Here is a 14,675-nt window from a genome sequence, read left to right as displayed (position 1 = left end):
GATTTGATGATTAGTATTTGAAATTCAATAAATTAAAATGAAATTATCTTGGTGGATATTAGGGACTGGCTTTCTTAGTGAAACTGAGGGGAATTTGAAGACAAGTGTTAGATACAGACAGATGCCTTTAGAAGTGTTCAGCTTCTGAAGTAAACTTACTTTATAACCCACTTCATTCATGTGTTTTCCCTGGAGCCTATATGGCCCAGGATTTCACAGCATAAATGTACTATGTGAAATATAACTTTGTCTAAATATTTTACATTGGTTGTTGATTTATTTTGGATGCTAACTGGAAGGTGCTTCCATTTCATATGTAAGCAAACAAGTTTCTTTGGGTCCTTGGGAAAGGCAGCGGATAGATACGAATTTTCAGCTATGAAATAGCTTCCAATTAAAGGAAATGCCAGTGCTTTCTATATGGCTCCTGATATTGCTTCCTGAATGCGCCTGTAGCCTGAGTGTGAATGAGACTATCTATGACCATCTACAGCTTTTCAAAAGCAGCTATAAAGCAGCTTCTTCCTTGCCTAAGCAGCTATTTATTACTCTCAAAGCAACAGGCAAACAACAGCATGAGTTCGTCTTAGTAAAGGTTGCTTATTCCAAACTTTGCAGTGACTGTTTATTTAGTCATTAGATATCGTTCTTACAGCTGCTCCCAAGTTTCATGAGACAGACTGGAGTATTTATTCTTACTATCAAGGACAGTTTTTAGGCTGTGTTTTTGTGAAAGTTTTCCTGATGGACATTGTGCAGTTTGTGGATTGGCCACTACTTGGTATCTTTTACTGTCTCCTTGAATTTCCTATCTTTGGTAAATAGGAGAGAAACTATGCTAATAAACAGAATTTGTTTCTGTGGAAAAACTTGAAAAATAGCAATGGCTGAAAGACTTTCATTTTTTTCTGGCAATTTTAAATTTTGCATATAACATTTCCCTAGGCGTTGCATTTGGAAGTTGTCTAAAGAGAGCTGTTGGATGTTTTCACCTTTATTGGTCATAGCTGAAGTATTGGAAAACATCAGTTGGTTTTGAAGATGCCAAACAAAATATTCGTAGTTCAAGGGATTTGTGGCTTTCTGGAGAGAGAGAAGGCTCACAGCCTTGTCACTTCTGAATTATTTTATAGCCCTGAAGTTCTAAAACACCAAACCACGTTAAACAAAATGGATATTTTTTTATTTGGCATTGTTCTGTTGCCATAATTTATAGTACGAGCTGTTCAGATATCTAATCTCTTAAATTAAAGAGATTCTGTTGTAGCAATGAATCCTGAACATTTCTGGCTTTAGGGCATAGTTAATGTAGCAGAATTAACAAATATAACAAGTAGTGTTCATTTTGGCTTTTACAGTTACTCTGTTTTCATTCACTGTATAAATATGGCATAACTGTAAATATTACAAATATGAATATAGTATATAAATATCTTTTAAATACACTCCTACCATGATCTATCGTGAGTTATCTAAAACAGCATAACTGAAATTCTGTGTAACAGGACAGATGCAGCTGGTACCAGGTCCAGGAGTTCCGCTATGCCTCGAGAACAGCGTGCGATCCCTGGCCATATTGTCGTTAATGCTTCACTAGCCCTTATCCATTCCATAATGTGTCTCTTAAATGATACATGTATTTTTATTTTGATTCAAGTTTCAATATGTACAGCCAATATTCTTAGGTGCATTTTAGTCAGTGTGTGCCCCTCTGCTTGACTGTACCCTGTCAGCACTGGCACACAGTGCTTGGCCTTCTATACTTAAGTCATCTGTTATGGGCTTTATACCATTTTCAAAGTGTAGAGCATAGCAATGAAAAGTGATTGAGTGGATATCACCTTCCATATCGTATAAACATTACCAAAATTATGAGGACCGTTGTCTTCGTTAGTCTTCCTGAAGGGTGGACAGATGAAATGCAGTATACATTGGGATAACCTCATGTTCATCAGGACCATTCCCTATTTGTCGTCTTTTGCTTGGTTTTCTCTTTCCAGAATTCTCAGTTTCTCTTTTGGCTTGTAGTTTTCTTCATTGGCAACCTTTATGGCTGTTTCTAAGTATTTTGTACTGGCTGATCTACCCTTGATTATGAAATATTTGTGTTACCAGTATCCATCCTGCGTTTATGTAAATTTCTTAACAAGGAAGAGCTACAAAAAAAAAAAAACCAAACAAACCAATAATTAATATATTTCCTCTCTTCAACAAGTATTATTACGGATTAGTGGATGCTGGAGTTCTACATCATGTTCTGGCTTTTCTGTTGCTTATGTTCTGTCTTCAACTAGAAATGCAAAGTTAATAATCAATAAGAATAATCAGAAATGCCATTCAGTTACTGATTAAATTACTGCTGAATACAGAGAGCATTTAAATTTTGTCCTTCTTCATTTGATGGTGTGGAAATTTGGATTGTAAAAATTGCTTCCCCTCTACTTCCCCATGTACAAAGAAAGCACTTCGCAAGGTAACAAAACAAGCCTGTTCCTGAATAGCTTGCAGTCTAATTAGGCAACGTATAGATAAGGGAAAATCAGAAAGAAATATGAAGTAGAATAAGAATGAAGAAGTCTATAAAGGTGTTGAATATTGTTGTAAATAATTTGAAAGAAGATCGTGACAAAATCTCTGGCAGCACTTAGTAAAAATGTTGATGTGAGCCCACAGTAAGTAGACTAGCACAAATACATGAATGTAATGTCCTTTTGGCACGTTTGGTAATTATTTCCCTGATAGAAGAATGCAATTTCATCCTTTCTGCTGCCTTTTCTTAATTGAGAGATCAACTTAAACGAACTCTTGGGCTCACACTAGGAATTTATTTTATTCTCGAAGAATTTAGTAGGACAAATGATTGAGTCTTTCTTAAAGATATTTAAAAGGACATGCTTGAATAGATCTATCCTTCTAAGGTAATATTCTCCTCCTTATCTCACTGTGAAATTGAATTAAGTAGATACTGAGAGTGTAATAATATCAGTCATCAGAAAACTTGAAATAGAAAATGCTTGGTCTTTTAACTTTCCTAGGAATAAAGGACTTTGTTTTCCTTCTTCAACTTGTGTGAAAGTAGATAGCTTCCTCTGCAAGGCAAGAATGTACTATCCTAACCCAAATTTTTATTATTATTATGAGCGTAAAGAAATTGAGTTCCAAATGAGCTACATTGGGCAAAATACTATATTTTTTGCCTAAGGAATTCTGTGTGACAGTTGTGGGAAAACTCAGAAAATATCTTTTACTTGCTACAGTCATAACAGTGTGTGCACATATGAGAACAGGCATGCTCTTTAAATGTGTCGCTGCTTACATTTTTGCTTTCTGCCTTTACAAGTTATACTGAAGAACCAAAATAAAAAAAGAATCGTTAATTGATTTTTCTTTCAGATGTTTCTTCCCACAGATTCTTTCTATTGTAAATTTTTCAGATGCTCCTCTCCCTTGAACCACAATTGTCTTACCTCGCTGGACATGTGAGGATTGTATTTAGCCTGGCACGGCTTTGGGTTGAAGGTTGTACTTAAATTCAAAAAAAGGCATAAACTCTACAAGATTATCTAGACCTCTAGTCAGAGATGTATCCAAAGCATTTGATTCATGACTTCTATCAGGGAAATAAGTTTATTGGTTCTTATGGTGAAATTTTACTCTTTTACTATCACCATATTTTTTGCCTGTCCCAAATAATAAACTCAAAATTAAATAACGAGATACTGAACCACAGAGCATTCACGGTTGTGACCAATAAATATATAGATTGCAGCTGGGGCAAGACTTAAATCACCACTGCTTTTGCGCAGCTATTTTCCTTACTGACATCCAAGAGAGGTAGCAACGATGGGCTCTATTGCAGTGGTCCTCTGGTAGCAACATCTAGTGTCTGCCAGTGCCACACCTTCGAAAATTATTACACTGCATCATTCACATTTGTTCCAAGCAGGGAGCGATGAGCTTAATAACATCTTGAGTGTTTGAGAGAGTTCTGTATAGGTGCTGCTTGTTGCTCTGCTGATAACAGTACATTTCTTTTTACATCCTCTGGTGTAAAAATAGCAGCCTCAATCAAAATGCATGCATTCTTCCAAATGTTTTTGTTGGCAGAAACAGGCAAGCTGTGGGTATGGAAGGTGGTTTAGTGCCAGACCCAGTGTTAGAAACCGTACATTAGCAAGTGTTTTCAGTTTTGTCATTTTCATTGTTCAGCCATAAGTTTCTATGATAATGACATTATCAGTATAACTCTTTCTATGAAGTCACAAACTGAGAACTCTGACATGAGGGTCCTGTATTTAATGAAAAGTCAAGATCGTCGTTTATTCCCTAATAATAATAATAATCCCTAATAATTTAAATTAATTTTAAAATAAAATTCCCTAAGGCAAAATAAAAGTTATAAACCACTTTTTTCACCAGTTTCAAATTTTGTTTCATTCTTTTGCAAAGAAACAGGTAGCTCTGCTACGCCGGATGGCTTTGTGCTGAAATGGAAAAGGTGTGATTGCAGTGTCTCGGCAGAAGGACAGTACTGAAGAGGACAGCATGACGACCTCTTTAACTGCTTTAGGATGACCTGCAAATCACTTAAAAGAAAATAAAAATGAGGCACTACGGTTTAGATTTTTTTTTTCCCCGAATTATTTTTTTTTTCTAAGAAGCAAACTATTAATTTCAAAAACTTGTGTCCAGTTCTTTTGGACTATAACTTTATTGACTTTAGTTGGGCTGTGCAGGGGAGAAATTTGTCCCACTGCTGTAATAGCTGCATCCTGAATTGCAAAATGCCTCCTGGGACCTGTAACAACCTTGTTTATATTTGAAACTGCAGTTACTGCTAGAAGATTAAGTCATTTTATCCTTGGTAACAAGTGTTTACAGTGTCAGTTAGGAGAATTTTTAACTAAGGGATTATTTTGCCTTCTAATTGCATAATTTCCTTTTTGTTATTCATTAGTGCAGATATTTACTTCCCATTTTTTCTGTTTCAGTTGTCCCATATGTCTGATGGAATAAAAATTGTCTAATATTTACTTTCTGAAATATTTTTATTCAGTTCAGCTGAAACACCAACACAGATGTTCTTTTCTCTCTAATTAGCATATGTTTATATTTCTGTTAAATTAAGTAACTGCAATAGCGCATATATAAATAACATACAGCACATCTTAGTGGCAAACTGGTTTGTCCTCTGAATGTTACCTTAGGGTGCAATAATTGCAAATCAGATGAGATTACGTTCTGAATCCAATCCAATTTCAACTCAGTCTTTTAGTATGTTCGTGTGAAATGTAATTCTGATTCTTTCTGCTTAAATAGTTGACTGCTGGCTATGTGGGTGTCCAGAAGATCCAGCTTGTTCCTTGGCACTGGGTATAGACTCAGGGAAAAGGAGGGTGACTTTGTTGCCATTTTTGTGATTCCTTGTTTCTGAGGTGCCAGTAACTCATTTCAGAGGTTTTTTTTCCCAAAGCGTGTTAGTATTTTCCACGTTTCTTGTTCCCCTGGAGAAAACTACCAGGCATATTCTTTATCCCATGAAGATCAGGTGAATTTGGAATAAACCTCCCTTTCTTGGCCTTACATTAATGAATAATACTTACAGAAGGAATTCAGCCAAGATCTTTTTTTTTTTTTTTTTTTTTCAGTTTTTTAATGGTGCTAAAGAGCCTTCTGAATAGCTTTGGTCTCCTCCTTCCTTTCTTTTATGTTGTGTCTTCTCAATGGAGTAGCTGAGACAAAGAGAAGTGGTAACTTGTCATGTAGTAGGAATGTGGAGGGATGGAATCAAAAAGCTTTGACTTGAACTTTGCTCCAGCTACTTTTGCCAACCGAGGATTTTATGTGGTACACCACAGCCTCTAGGAAGGCACATAATGTACTGTCTGAAGCAGTTCAATCTAGAAGTTGGGCAACGTTAAAGTGTTTATAATAGCTAAAATCTGGTGGGAATGCCTTTTGGCATTTGAATACTGCATGCACCTTTTAAAAAATGTATCACGTTCTGAAATAGAGGTATACTTAAAATGAAATAAAAGGAGGTGTGCGGGGAATCTGGCGAGATGCACAAATACAAATGAAGAAGGGGCGAGATGGGGTCATGGCACAACTCCCATTGACTTCACTGTGTTACTTTGGTAACCGTGCTCTTTCACCTCCTTCACAGTGGTTCTCCTCCAGGCTTGAGTCCTCTCAGCATTCTCTCAAAAGTGAGGTTCACTCCCCTTAATACCTTTGGTGATAACAGCATGGATAGAAATACACAAAACCAGCTATTTAGTTCTCTTTCTATTGGAACGGGAGAGGGAGGGGAAAAAAAATCTAGCAGTGTTATTTTGTAGTTGGGAAAATATTATTTTCAGGCATAATTTTAAGAATCTATCATAAACATATGAACCACACGCACTTTCCGATATGCACATGAAAGCCTTTTTTTTTTTTAATTACAGTAACCATTTTGTTTGATATTAAGTATGTTTTACATTGATTCAATATGCTGATCTATTTCTTCATCTTTGTACTTGCCACAGCTGGCTGCAGTCCCACTCTGCAGAGAAAAGGATATGCAATCCACTTGGGATTGGTGCAGAAAACTGCGTGCTGACATCTGCCCAGTCATCTTTAGCTCTCTTAGGAAAAGTAAAGGAAGCTGCTTTCAGCATGGGTGTTTTGTGTTTGACATAAGGATTATTCCTGTTTATTCACCCATTTATAATTCCAAGTATCTGACTGGAAGTAGTAGGAAACACATAGGAATAAAACTGCCTGTGTGCACTACTAGAGGATTCTTACTGTTTTTTGTTACTTTTGATATTTCTGATGCAATTCCTGAAGTTGCGTATTACCCCCCAAATGGGTATGTTCTTTGAGTTCCTGGAAGAATCTGTTAGCAGAATGTCACCCCTGTTTCAAAGCAGTGGAGAACTGTGCTTCCAGTGACAGTTTTCAGAAATGACTGGTGATAGATATTAAGTGTGTCGCAGCTTCTTACTACACCTGTGTGTAAAGCTGTTGATTCTTCTGAAGAATTAGATGGAAGAAGGTTCGTGAGGAGACGTGTGGCAGATCACTAACTTGAGTTGACTTTCCTGTGTTGGAGTTGAGTCCGCAGTAGAATCTAGGTAGTTCTATTTTTAACAGCTCTGCGGTATTTTTTCCTCTGCTCTTGTGGTGAGAACTCTTCTTCTGTGATTTCAACTACTACACATATGTGTACAATTCTCCATTCTTATAAATGTAGTCAGATGAGAGACTGTGGTCCCATTTTGAGAAGCTTGAACAGTTTGCAGTTCTGCAGCTGGCAGTTACTGTCTTTCAGCTAGAAGTTACAGTCATAAATGTCATAACTTGCAGCTCTGAATGCTCCTATTCTGTTTCAATGCCAAGTGAAACAGATTAGCGACTCTCAAATTGGTCTAATCTAATCTCTTTAATCTTTTTGTGGGTTATATTTATCTGCTTTACTTTATGCTGGTGTGGACTACTAGATGCATTCATGCAGTGAGAGTGAGAATCTCAGCAGAGGACAGTGTCAAGTCAAACAGCTTTTGGCTGGGTTACAACTGAACTTTTCTTTCTACTAATTCTTTTCCTTTTTCCTTTGCAACCCTTGGCAATCTCACTGTCATTCTGAGCTCCCAAATCTGCAGCCATGTCCTTGCAGGAGGGATAAGCATCTGTACTGTCATATTTGTCTGCATCTACATTAGCATTTTTGACCCAATCAGGAATATACTTTTGAAAGGAATGTCCTTACTGCAGTTTGATGCATGTCAAGGGATGTATGACCTGGGTTCTCTTAGGATGAGACTAAGCTGGAGGATGTTCTCCAGCATCACACTGAATTGATTCCCCTACTAATTCCTTCCATAGAACCGGTCTAGGCCTGGGCTGAAGTGCCATCTCCTGAACCTCTTGTACTGGATGCACCAGGGTGTTAGCAACACCTGATTCACTCCATCAATCCACTGTCATCGCTCTGCATATCTTGCTAATGCAGACAACCTGCAATAGAGAGTTATAGATTAGTTTGGTCTCCAACCCAATTCTGACGCCATCTGGGCCTTTTTTACTAACTCCAGTGGAATGGGATTAGCAAATATTACCAAGGCAATGCTCTAATTTCAGGTGACAGTTATAAGATGTTTCCTATGACCTCTGAGAATTATCTTTTCATATTAAGTGGAAGTCAACTTCCTAGCATTCACAGCCTTGCAATGCCTGTGTGAAATAAAAGGGTTGTAAAAAAAATGGTGTTATGTAAAGGAATGCATAGGCATGCATGACATAACTCTAGAGACTCAACCCTATTTCTGGTTATTCCTAGTAAGACAGGTAAGTATTTTGCAAATAAATACATATTTAAAATAAAATATGTATCACTAAATTGTGTTCAGAATTCTTTGATATGGATCGAAATTGTGTTTGCCTATAATGGAACATGGAGAGTATTTCAGCAATTTTGGAAAGCTATCTTTTCTTTGTTTATAACTTTTAAGTGTGTACATCTGTATTATGTCTTAATATTATATTTATTTACTCCAGGGTGTTGGGAAAAACAAGATTGTTGACAGATTCCTTCACCTTTTAAACAGGCCCAGAGAGTATTTACAGCTGCATAGGTAAGAACGTGTTACACTTCCGTACTTTGTGTTCATAGTCTGATTTCCCACGCTTTAAAACTCGTGCTTCTGAAGTTTAATTTGTTCTCATTATTTGAACAAAGACCCTATTATGGTTGGTAGCACACAGACCACAGAAATGTGTCTGGTTTATAGACAGAGGCAATAAGCTGACAGGTTGAGAAGGGGGTACAAGAATCTAATGCAGTCACATTGCTTAACACAAGAGGAAGTAGAAGTCAGAGCGTATTGACATTAAACCATGCTCAAGAAGAGAGTAATATTTTGCTGTCATTTCTGGAGAGATTTCCGTAAGCATGAGGTACTGTGTGAAGGAAAAAGTTCAAAGGTGCTTGTTTGAATATGTCACTCGTTAGAAAATAAATATTTTACAGAGTAAAGGCTTTTTGTTTTGGTTTGGTTTTGGTTTGGTTTGGTTTGGTTTGGTTTGGTTTGGTTTGGTTTGGTTTGGTTTGGTTTGGTTACTTACTCCTGCTGACCTCACATATATCTTTCTCACCCAGAAACATATTTGGATAAGAAAATTATATTTTTTTTTTTTCACATGCAAGCTAAAAACCAAACTCATTGAAAACAATTCAAAAGCTGAAATAGTATCAAATTATCTACCTATTTTTTATGACATGATGATCTTCAAGGTCCTTTCCAACCTAAACCATTCTGTGATTCTATGAAATTGCAATAAAGACTGGGTATGTCTAGAAGAATCAGTTTTGGTTGAATTGCATCCTTTTTCAGCTTCTTTCCTGATCTTTACCTCTCTTTCTTCAACTTCCTAGTTTCATCACCCTGTCTCTTTCCATAATCACTGTTTTTTAAATAGCGCTAATAAAAATGTACATCTTTGATATTTTGCCCTTTAACAACATTCTCTGTAACACTCTCTCTCCAGCTTTTTGTCTTCGAATGTCTTGTCCTTCTGTTCCTAATACATGGATAGCTCTCTCTCATCACTTTTCTATTGCTGTTTTCTTTGGTACTTCCTCACCTAGACTTCCATCACTTCTTTCCCAAATAATGCTTTTGTAACCTGCTACTTTCAGCTTTGTGGTAACTTTCCTACCATCTTCTCTGCTTGGAGCAGCCACCCTGTCCTTCTGGATGAAATACACTATCATTTTTGCAAATCCTAATTATTTAACAAAATACTACAGAATTTTGTCACTCAGAGTGTGTGTCTTTTTGAAAAATTGTTCTCCAGTGAGGTGTGGTCAAACAGAACAGTACTTTAACGTAAATTCAGATAGCTCCGGAGAACATTGCATAAGCACGATGTTTGAGGTCATGTTGGGGTGGCAGAATGTATTAGTAACAACAAGCTAGTGGATGCATCTCTAGGAAAAAAAAAATTGTGTAGTCAAGACAAACTTTTATAAACTCTGTGAAGTACTGTTTATGGTTACAGGGTTCTACAGATAGATTGATGTAGGAAATGATGAGTAGTCCTCTGGAGTTCTACAAAAATAATTCCTGATATAGAAAATCCAGAAATTTCTATTTCTTGGGTGGCATTTTGAAATACCTTGTGAAGAACCCAGTCTATATAATATCTTGATAAACTTTATAGGGCATTTAGACAAGGATTACAATAGGGCATTTAAACAAGGATTACAATGTTGTTAGCGTACACTTTTGGATTGCAAAGCAAAAAAAAGAGTAAGTTTACAAAAAAACCCAAGCCAGTTCACTACTAAGCTTTTGGATATTTTGTGGGGAGAAATGCAGTCAGTAGCTTATGGCATAGATGTATTTTATCAGAAAATATGCTAGAATGTGCAATTCATCTTTGATAGTCCTGGATATTTCTACAGATTTCCTAACTAGCTACCATTAGTGCCGTTAAGCATGCAAACTGGAAAGTATTTCTAAATTTCATATTTTTAATTGTGCTCAGATACCTGGATTATAAATCTAGACCAATTGAATTCAAAGCATGCATTTTAGTTGACTACTTTGGAAGGGAAAGATAATTTTACTGCTTTCTTCGCAAAATCTGTGGAGGCGATTCAGTGTCAGATGAAGGTGGGCATTCTCTGCCCGTTCAGAAATGTGTCTGACAGATGGTAATACCTCAGTAGTCCCTGTAATTTGGGTTGCAGACTCTTCAGTTCCACTTCAACTAGTCTCTCTGGAAATAAGCGTGCACTTGTCAGCTGCATATCCCGAGGCTCTGAGTTCCTAGTGAGGTAGGGAATCTGTAGGAAAATGGATGACGATGACATTATGAGCTCTTGAACTTGCCCGTATTGACTGTCGCTTCATATAATTAGCCATAAAAAAAGTAATATGCATGTATGTATAATAATGCCAGTACTGAATGGGTGTTGCAACTGAATAGTAGCCATTCTGGAGTAGAGAGAGAGATCCTTAGTTATAAAATATCCTTGTTGGTGGCAATAATTAAGATATAACCAGAGAAGAAACTGTTGGAGTGAAGAAAACTGTAAGAAGAGCTTTAAAATGGATGTGATTAAGATCTTCATTAAAATGTAGTGTTATGTAATAAATAAAAGTAGTGAATAAATAATAGACAAAAATAATCAGACTGAATTTCAGAAGTATTCTGATTTATGACTCCAATTGCCATTTTTCAAGACCTGTTTTTTTAACGATATTAAAGTGCCAAAATCATGAAGAGATTCCAGAAATGTTTACTTTCAACAGCTTGTGATATAAATAAGGGGGATGTAGTGTAGTACATTTTGTTATGCAATGTAATTGATGTAGGTGTCTTTCATAGAAGAATACCTTACTCCTTTTGCCAACAAACACGAACATAAAAGAACTAAACATGTTATTAAACCTGGTTTGGTTTTGGTTCTTGGCTGTTTGGTTGGGGTGGTGGTGTTTTGTTTTGGGTTTTGGGGGCGATTTTTGGAAGGAGAGGTGTGTGTGGGGGGGTGGGGGTTTTGTTTGTTTGGTTTGGGTTTTGTTGTTGGTTTTTTTTACTGTCTTGATGAAATAGTATAAGGAGTTTTGCTGATCTGACACTCCATATATTCAGTGACATTCAAGCAGGGAATATTTGCCTTAGAGACGAAGAGCTATTACCAGGAGTAATTTTCAAGTCTTTCATTTTATATCTTATACTTTCAAGATGATGAGAGGAAATAGAAGACAGAAGAAAAAGAGTGCTTTTCCTTAAACATCCGTTTGACATTTGTATTTACTTGCTCTACCACTGATTCCCATGGAAGGGTCAGCCCGACTTTAAGGTTTAGATTGCTTATGGAGGTTATAAATCCTTATTCTTAACCTTTCTTACAGCACCTCATTGAGAGTTTTATTTTCTTGAAATTGTTAAGTCTTATAAATCATTTTTGGACCATAAAACTGAAAATCTCAACTGGAAGGAAGCTGTGATTAGATTTAATAAGGAAAGCATTTAAGAAAAATTATAAATTATTCAAAAGGTTGGCTACTTCCTCTCACATACTTCCCAATAGTAGGAGTTGATCAGGAGCTGACCAGCTCTCTCATCGCTTTAATTGTGGGGTTATAGGACTTATTCTGAAACGGATAATTTGGGTAGGCCCTGCACAGCCTCTTTCTAGGACTGGGCTTATGAAGCATCTAACTCCTTTTCTGTGTTGAAGGAAGAGTTTTCATCTGCTTGGATTTTCCAGTCACTCCTTTTCTACAAAAATAAATTTCAGCAGAGAAATCCTAAATTTCGTTTACCCCTCGGGGTGGTTGTCTCAGTTTTGTGCACCCAGGACACCGGCTACACATTACAGAACATACAGCAGTGTTGTCTTGCCTAATATTAAACTTTAGGTTTTTATTGCTTTCACCTTGAGTGTGCGTTCATGATGCTGCTAGAAGGGTGACAATCTATGAGGCCTGTGCAGTCGCAGGCCAATAAGAGATCTATATAGAAATTAAACACATACTGGATGATTTTCATAGAAGCTTTGATGTCCTCCAAATAAATGTAAGAGAGTCAAGTAGTTGTGTTGCTCCTAAATGTGTCAACCCTGGAAAACCTCATCATTTTATGAACCTTGCTGTTACGACTTTTGCTATCTCTCATGTGAGTTGTGTGGAAATAAATTGCCAGTGGTTCTACACGGAAATCTGAAGCCAAATTTGGTAGACTAAATAATCAATCTGTAAAGCAAATTTCATTGAATCAGGAAAAATATTTTCATGGAAACAGATAATATCTTGCTTTTGATTACAAAATCTCTTGGACCAAGAGGATTCCAGAGTAGGAAGAAAAAAAAATTAAAGCTTTACAGAAGACTCAGGGAAGAACATGTGTCCTGTTAAGACTATAAAATCCTTCTTAGCACTGATGAGAGTAATAGATAAATATAAAAATGTAAGCTCCTAGCTCTCCTGCATAAATACGTCAGAAGAAAGTATCATGGACTTTAGACTGTTGCTCCTTTGATGTGATCAATGAAAAAAAGACTTAATTTTACTTCTCTTATCATCAAATTAGTAACTAATTGCACACAAAGAATGGCTTTGGTGGAGTAAAATGTCTTTTACCTGTCAGTTAAACATTTAGGTTTGCACCTATTTGGAATTACGTCATACTGTCAAGCTGCTTTTTAAATTTTAATAACAATGATTTCTCCTCCTTGAAGTTACTATTTTTGTGTAGACTATATTACAGAACTACAGTATTTATCCTTTTGTTTCTAATGCAAACTTGATTTATGGCTCCCTTTTTTTGTTTGTTTGTTTTGGGCTTTTGTGTGGGTTTTCTTTTTGTTTTTAATTGGGAAGAGATTTCTAATAGAAAGTTCCCTAAAAGCTTAGGTTCTGACTAAGAAGATGTACAATCCAGTGACTCTCTTCTTATAGTAGTTTCTGCTAGTATAAATGAGGTGCTAGGTTTTACATGCTAAAGGCATTTGGATTAATATATACATCAAGATTTTGGAGTCATATGGTGTTATCTGATCTCAGCTTTCATTAAAATACACTTCTAGTCTTTAATACAGGAGCTTAAAAAAAGGGCAAGGAGATTTACATGTAATTTATTCTCATCTGAAATCTTAATTTAGGCAACTAAAGAGAACTGGAAAAATACTGTGAAGAACACAGTGTCAACTAAAGACTTGTGAAAGCTGTCACCTCTGTTCTGCTGGGATTTGGGTCATATAGACACAAAGAGCAAGTGGCAACAGGAACCTTCTGAAATTATTATCTGCCATCATGAGTTTTCTCCCAATTACTCTGATAGCAAACAAAAGCCTCTCTGTCTTGCTAGCCCCTTTAAGAAAAATTGTCTTCCAAGCAGCACATTTGCTTAGTTCAGGAAGGCACACTTAATTTTTCTGTGTCAGTACCTTTTCTTTAAAGTTTGGTATACATTACAGTCCTTTACTTTTGAGGTATTCAAAAGCTGTCTGGACACGGTTCTGGGCACTTGGCTGTAGGTGGCCCTGCTTGAGCCAGGGGGGTTGGACCAGATGTCCTCCGGAGGCCCCTTTCAACCTCAACTGCTCTATGATTCTGTGATTTACCAACAATTTCTGCAAGCTAGTAGCTGGATGACCCCAGCTAGCTCTTATTCTAGGTATGTTGTAGTAACATTCTTGCTAAATCGAAATTGTTCAGTAGGGAAAAAAAAAAAGGAATTAGTTTATCTTGTCTTCATAAAATCAGATAATCCAGCAGTGTTTGTTCTATGTGGGGAGTCCATTTGCACTGTCCTTAGCTGATGCCTAAATGTGTCAGTATGGAACAGTAGTTAAAGTTGAGGGTAATTAAGAAGCACCTTCCGACTTACTATTTTCAGAACAAGAAAAATTAGAACATTTTGTGTAATGAGATTAAGTCTGATAACTTCTAGAACATTTATTATTGTTATGATGTGGGTGTAAATAACGAGCAGTTGTTAAGGAGAAATTTCTCTGAGATGTTTCCTGGCTTCACGCTGTCTCAGCCGGAGATCAGCTGTAGGAAATGCAAAAATTGCAGCCCGCCATCTTCTCTGTAGTGTGTCTGCCACAGGCGTTCCTCTAAGCAATTCGAAATGTTCAGGAAAGTACCAATCCTTTCCACTGTGATGGGAAC

General features: G+C 36.7%; 1 protein-coding gene across 1 annotated transcript in view; it reads left to right on the top strand.

Moving 5' to 3' along the window:
* The window catches only part of VWA8 (von Willebrand factor A domain containing 8), a gene marked incomplete at its 5' end in the record, with an annotated part of 200,290 nt that overhangs the window by 80,251 nt on the left and 105,364 nt on the right, over positions 1-14,675 (top strand). Inside the window, one exon of the mRNA XM_082496817.1 lies at positions 8,545-8,621. Within this exon, the coding sequence (XP_082352943.1) occupies positions 8,545-8,621 (77 nt within the window). The remainder of the gene's footprint in view (positions 1-8,544; positions 8,622-14,675) is intronic.

Source organism: Vanellus vanellus (assembly GCF_965231255.1).
Source record: "Vanellus vanellus genome assembly, chromosome: 1".
Taxonomy (NCBI): domain Eukaryota; kingdom Metazoa; phylum Chordata; class Aves; order Charadriiformes; family Charadriidae; genus Vanellus; species Vanellus vanellus.
Note: the sequence above shows the minus strand (reverse complement) of the source record. Positions and strands in the feature narration are given on the sequence as shown.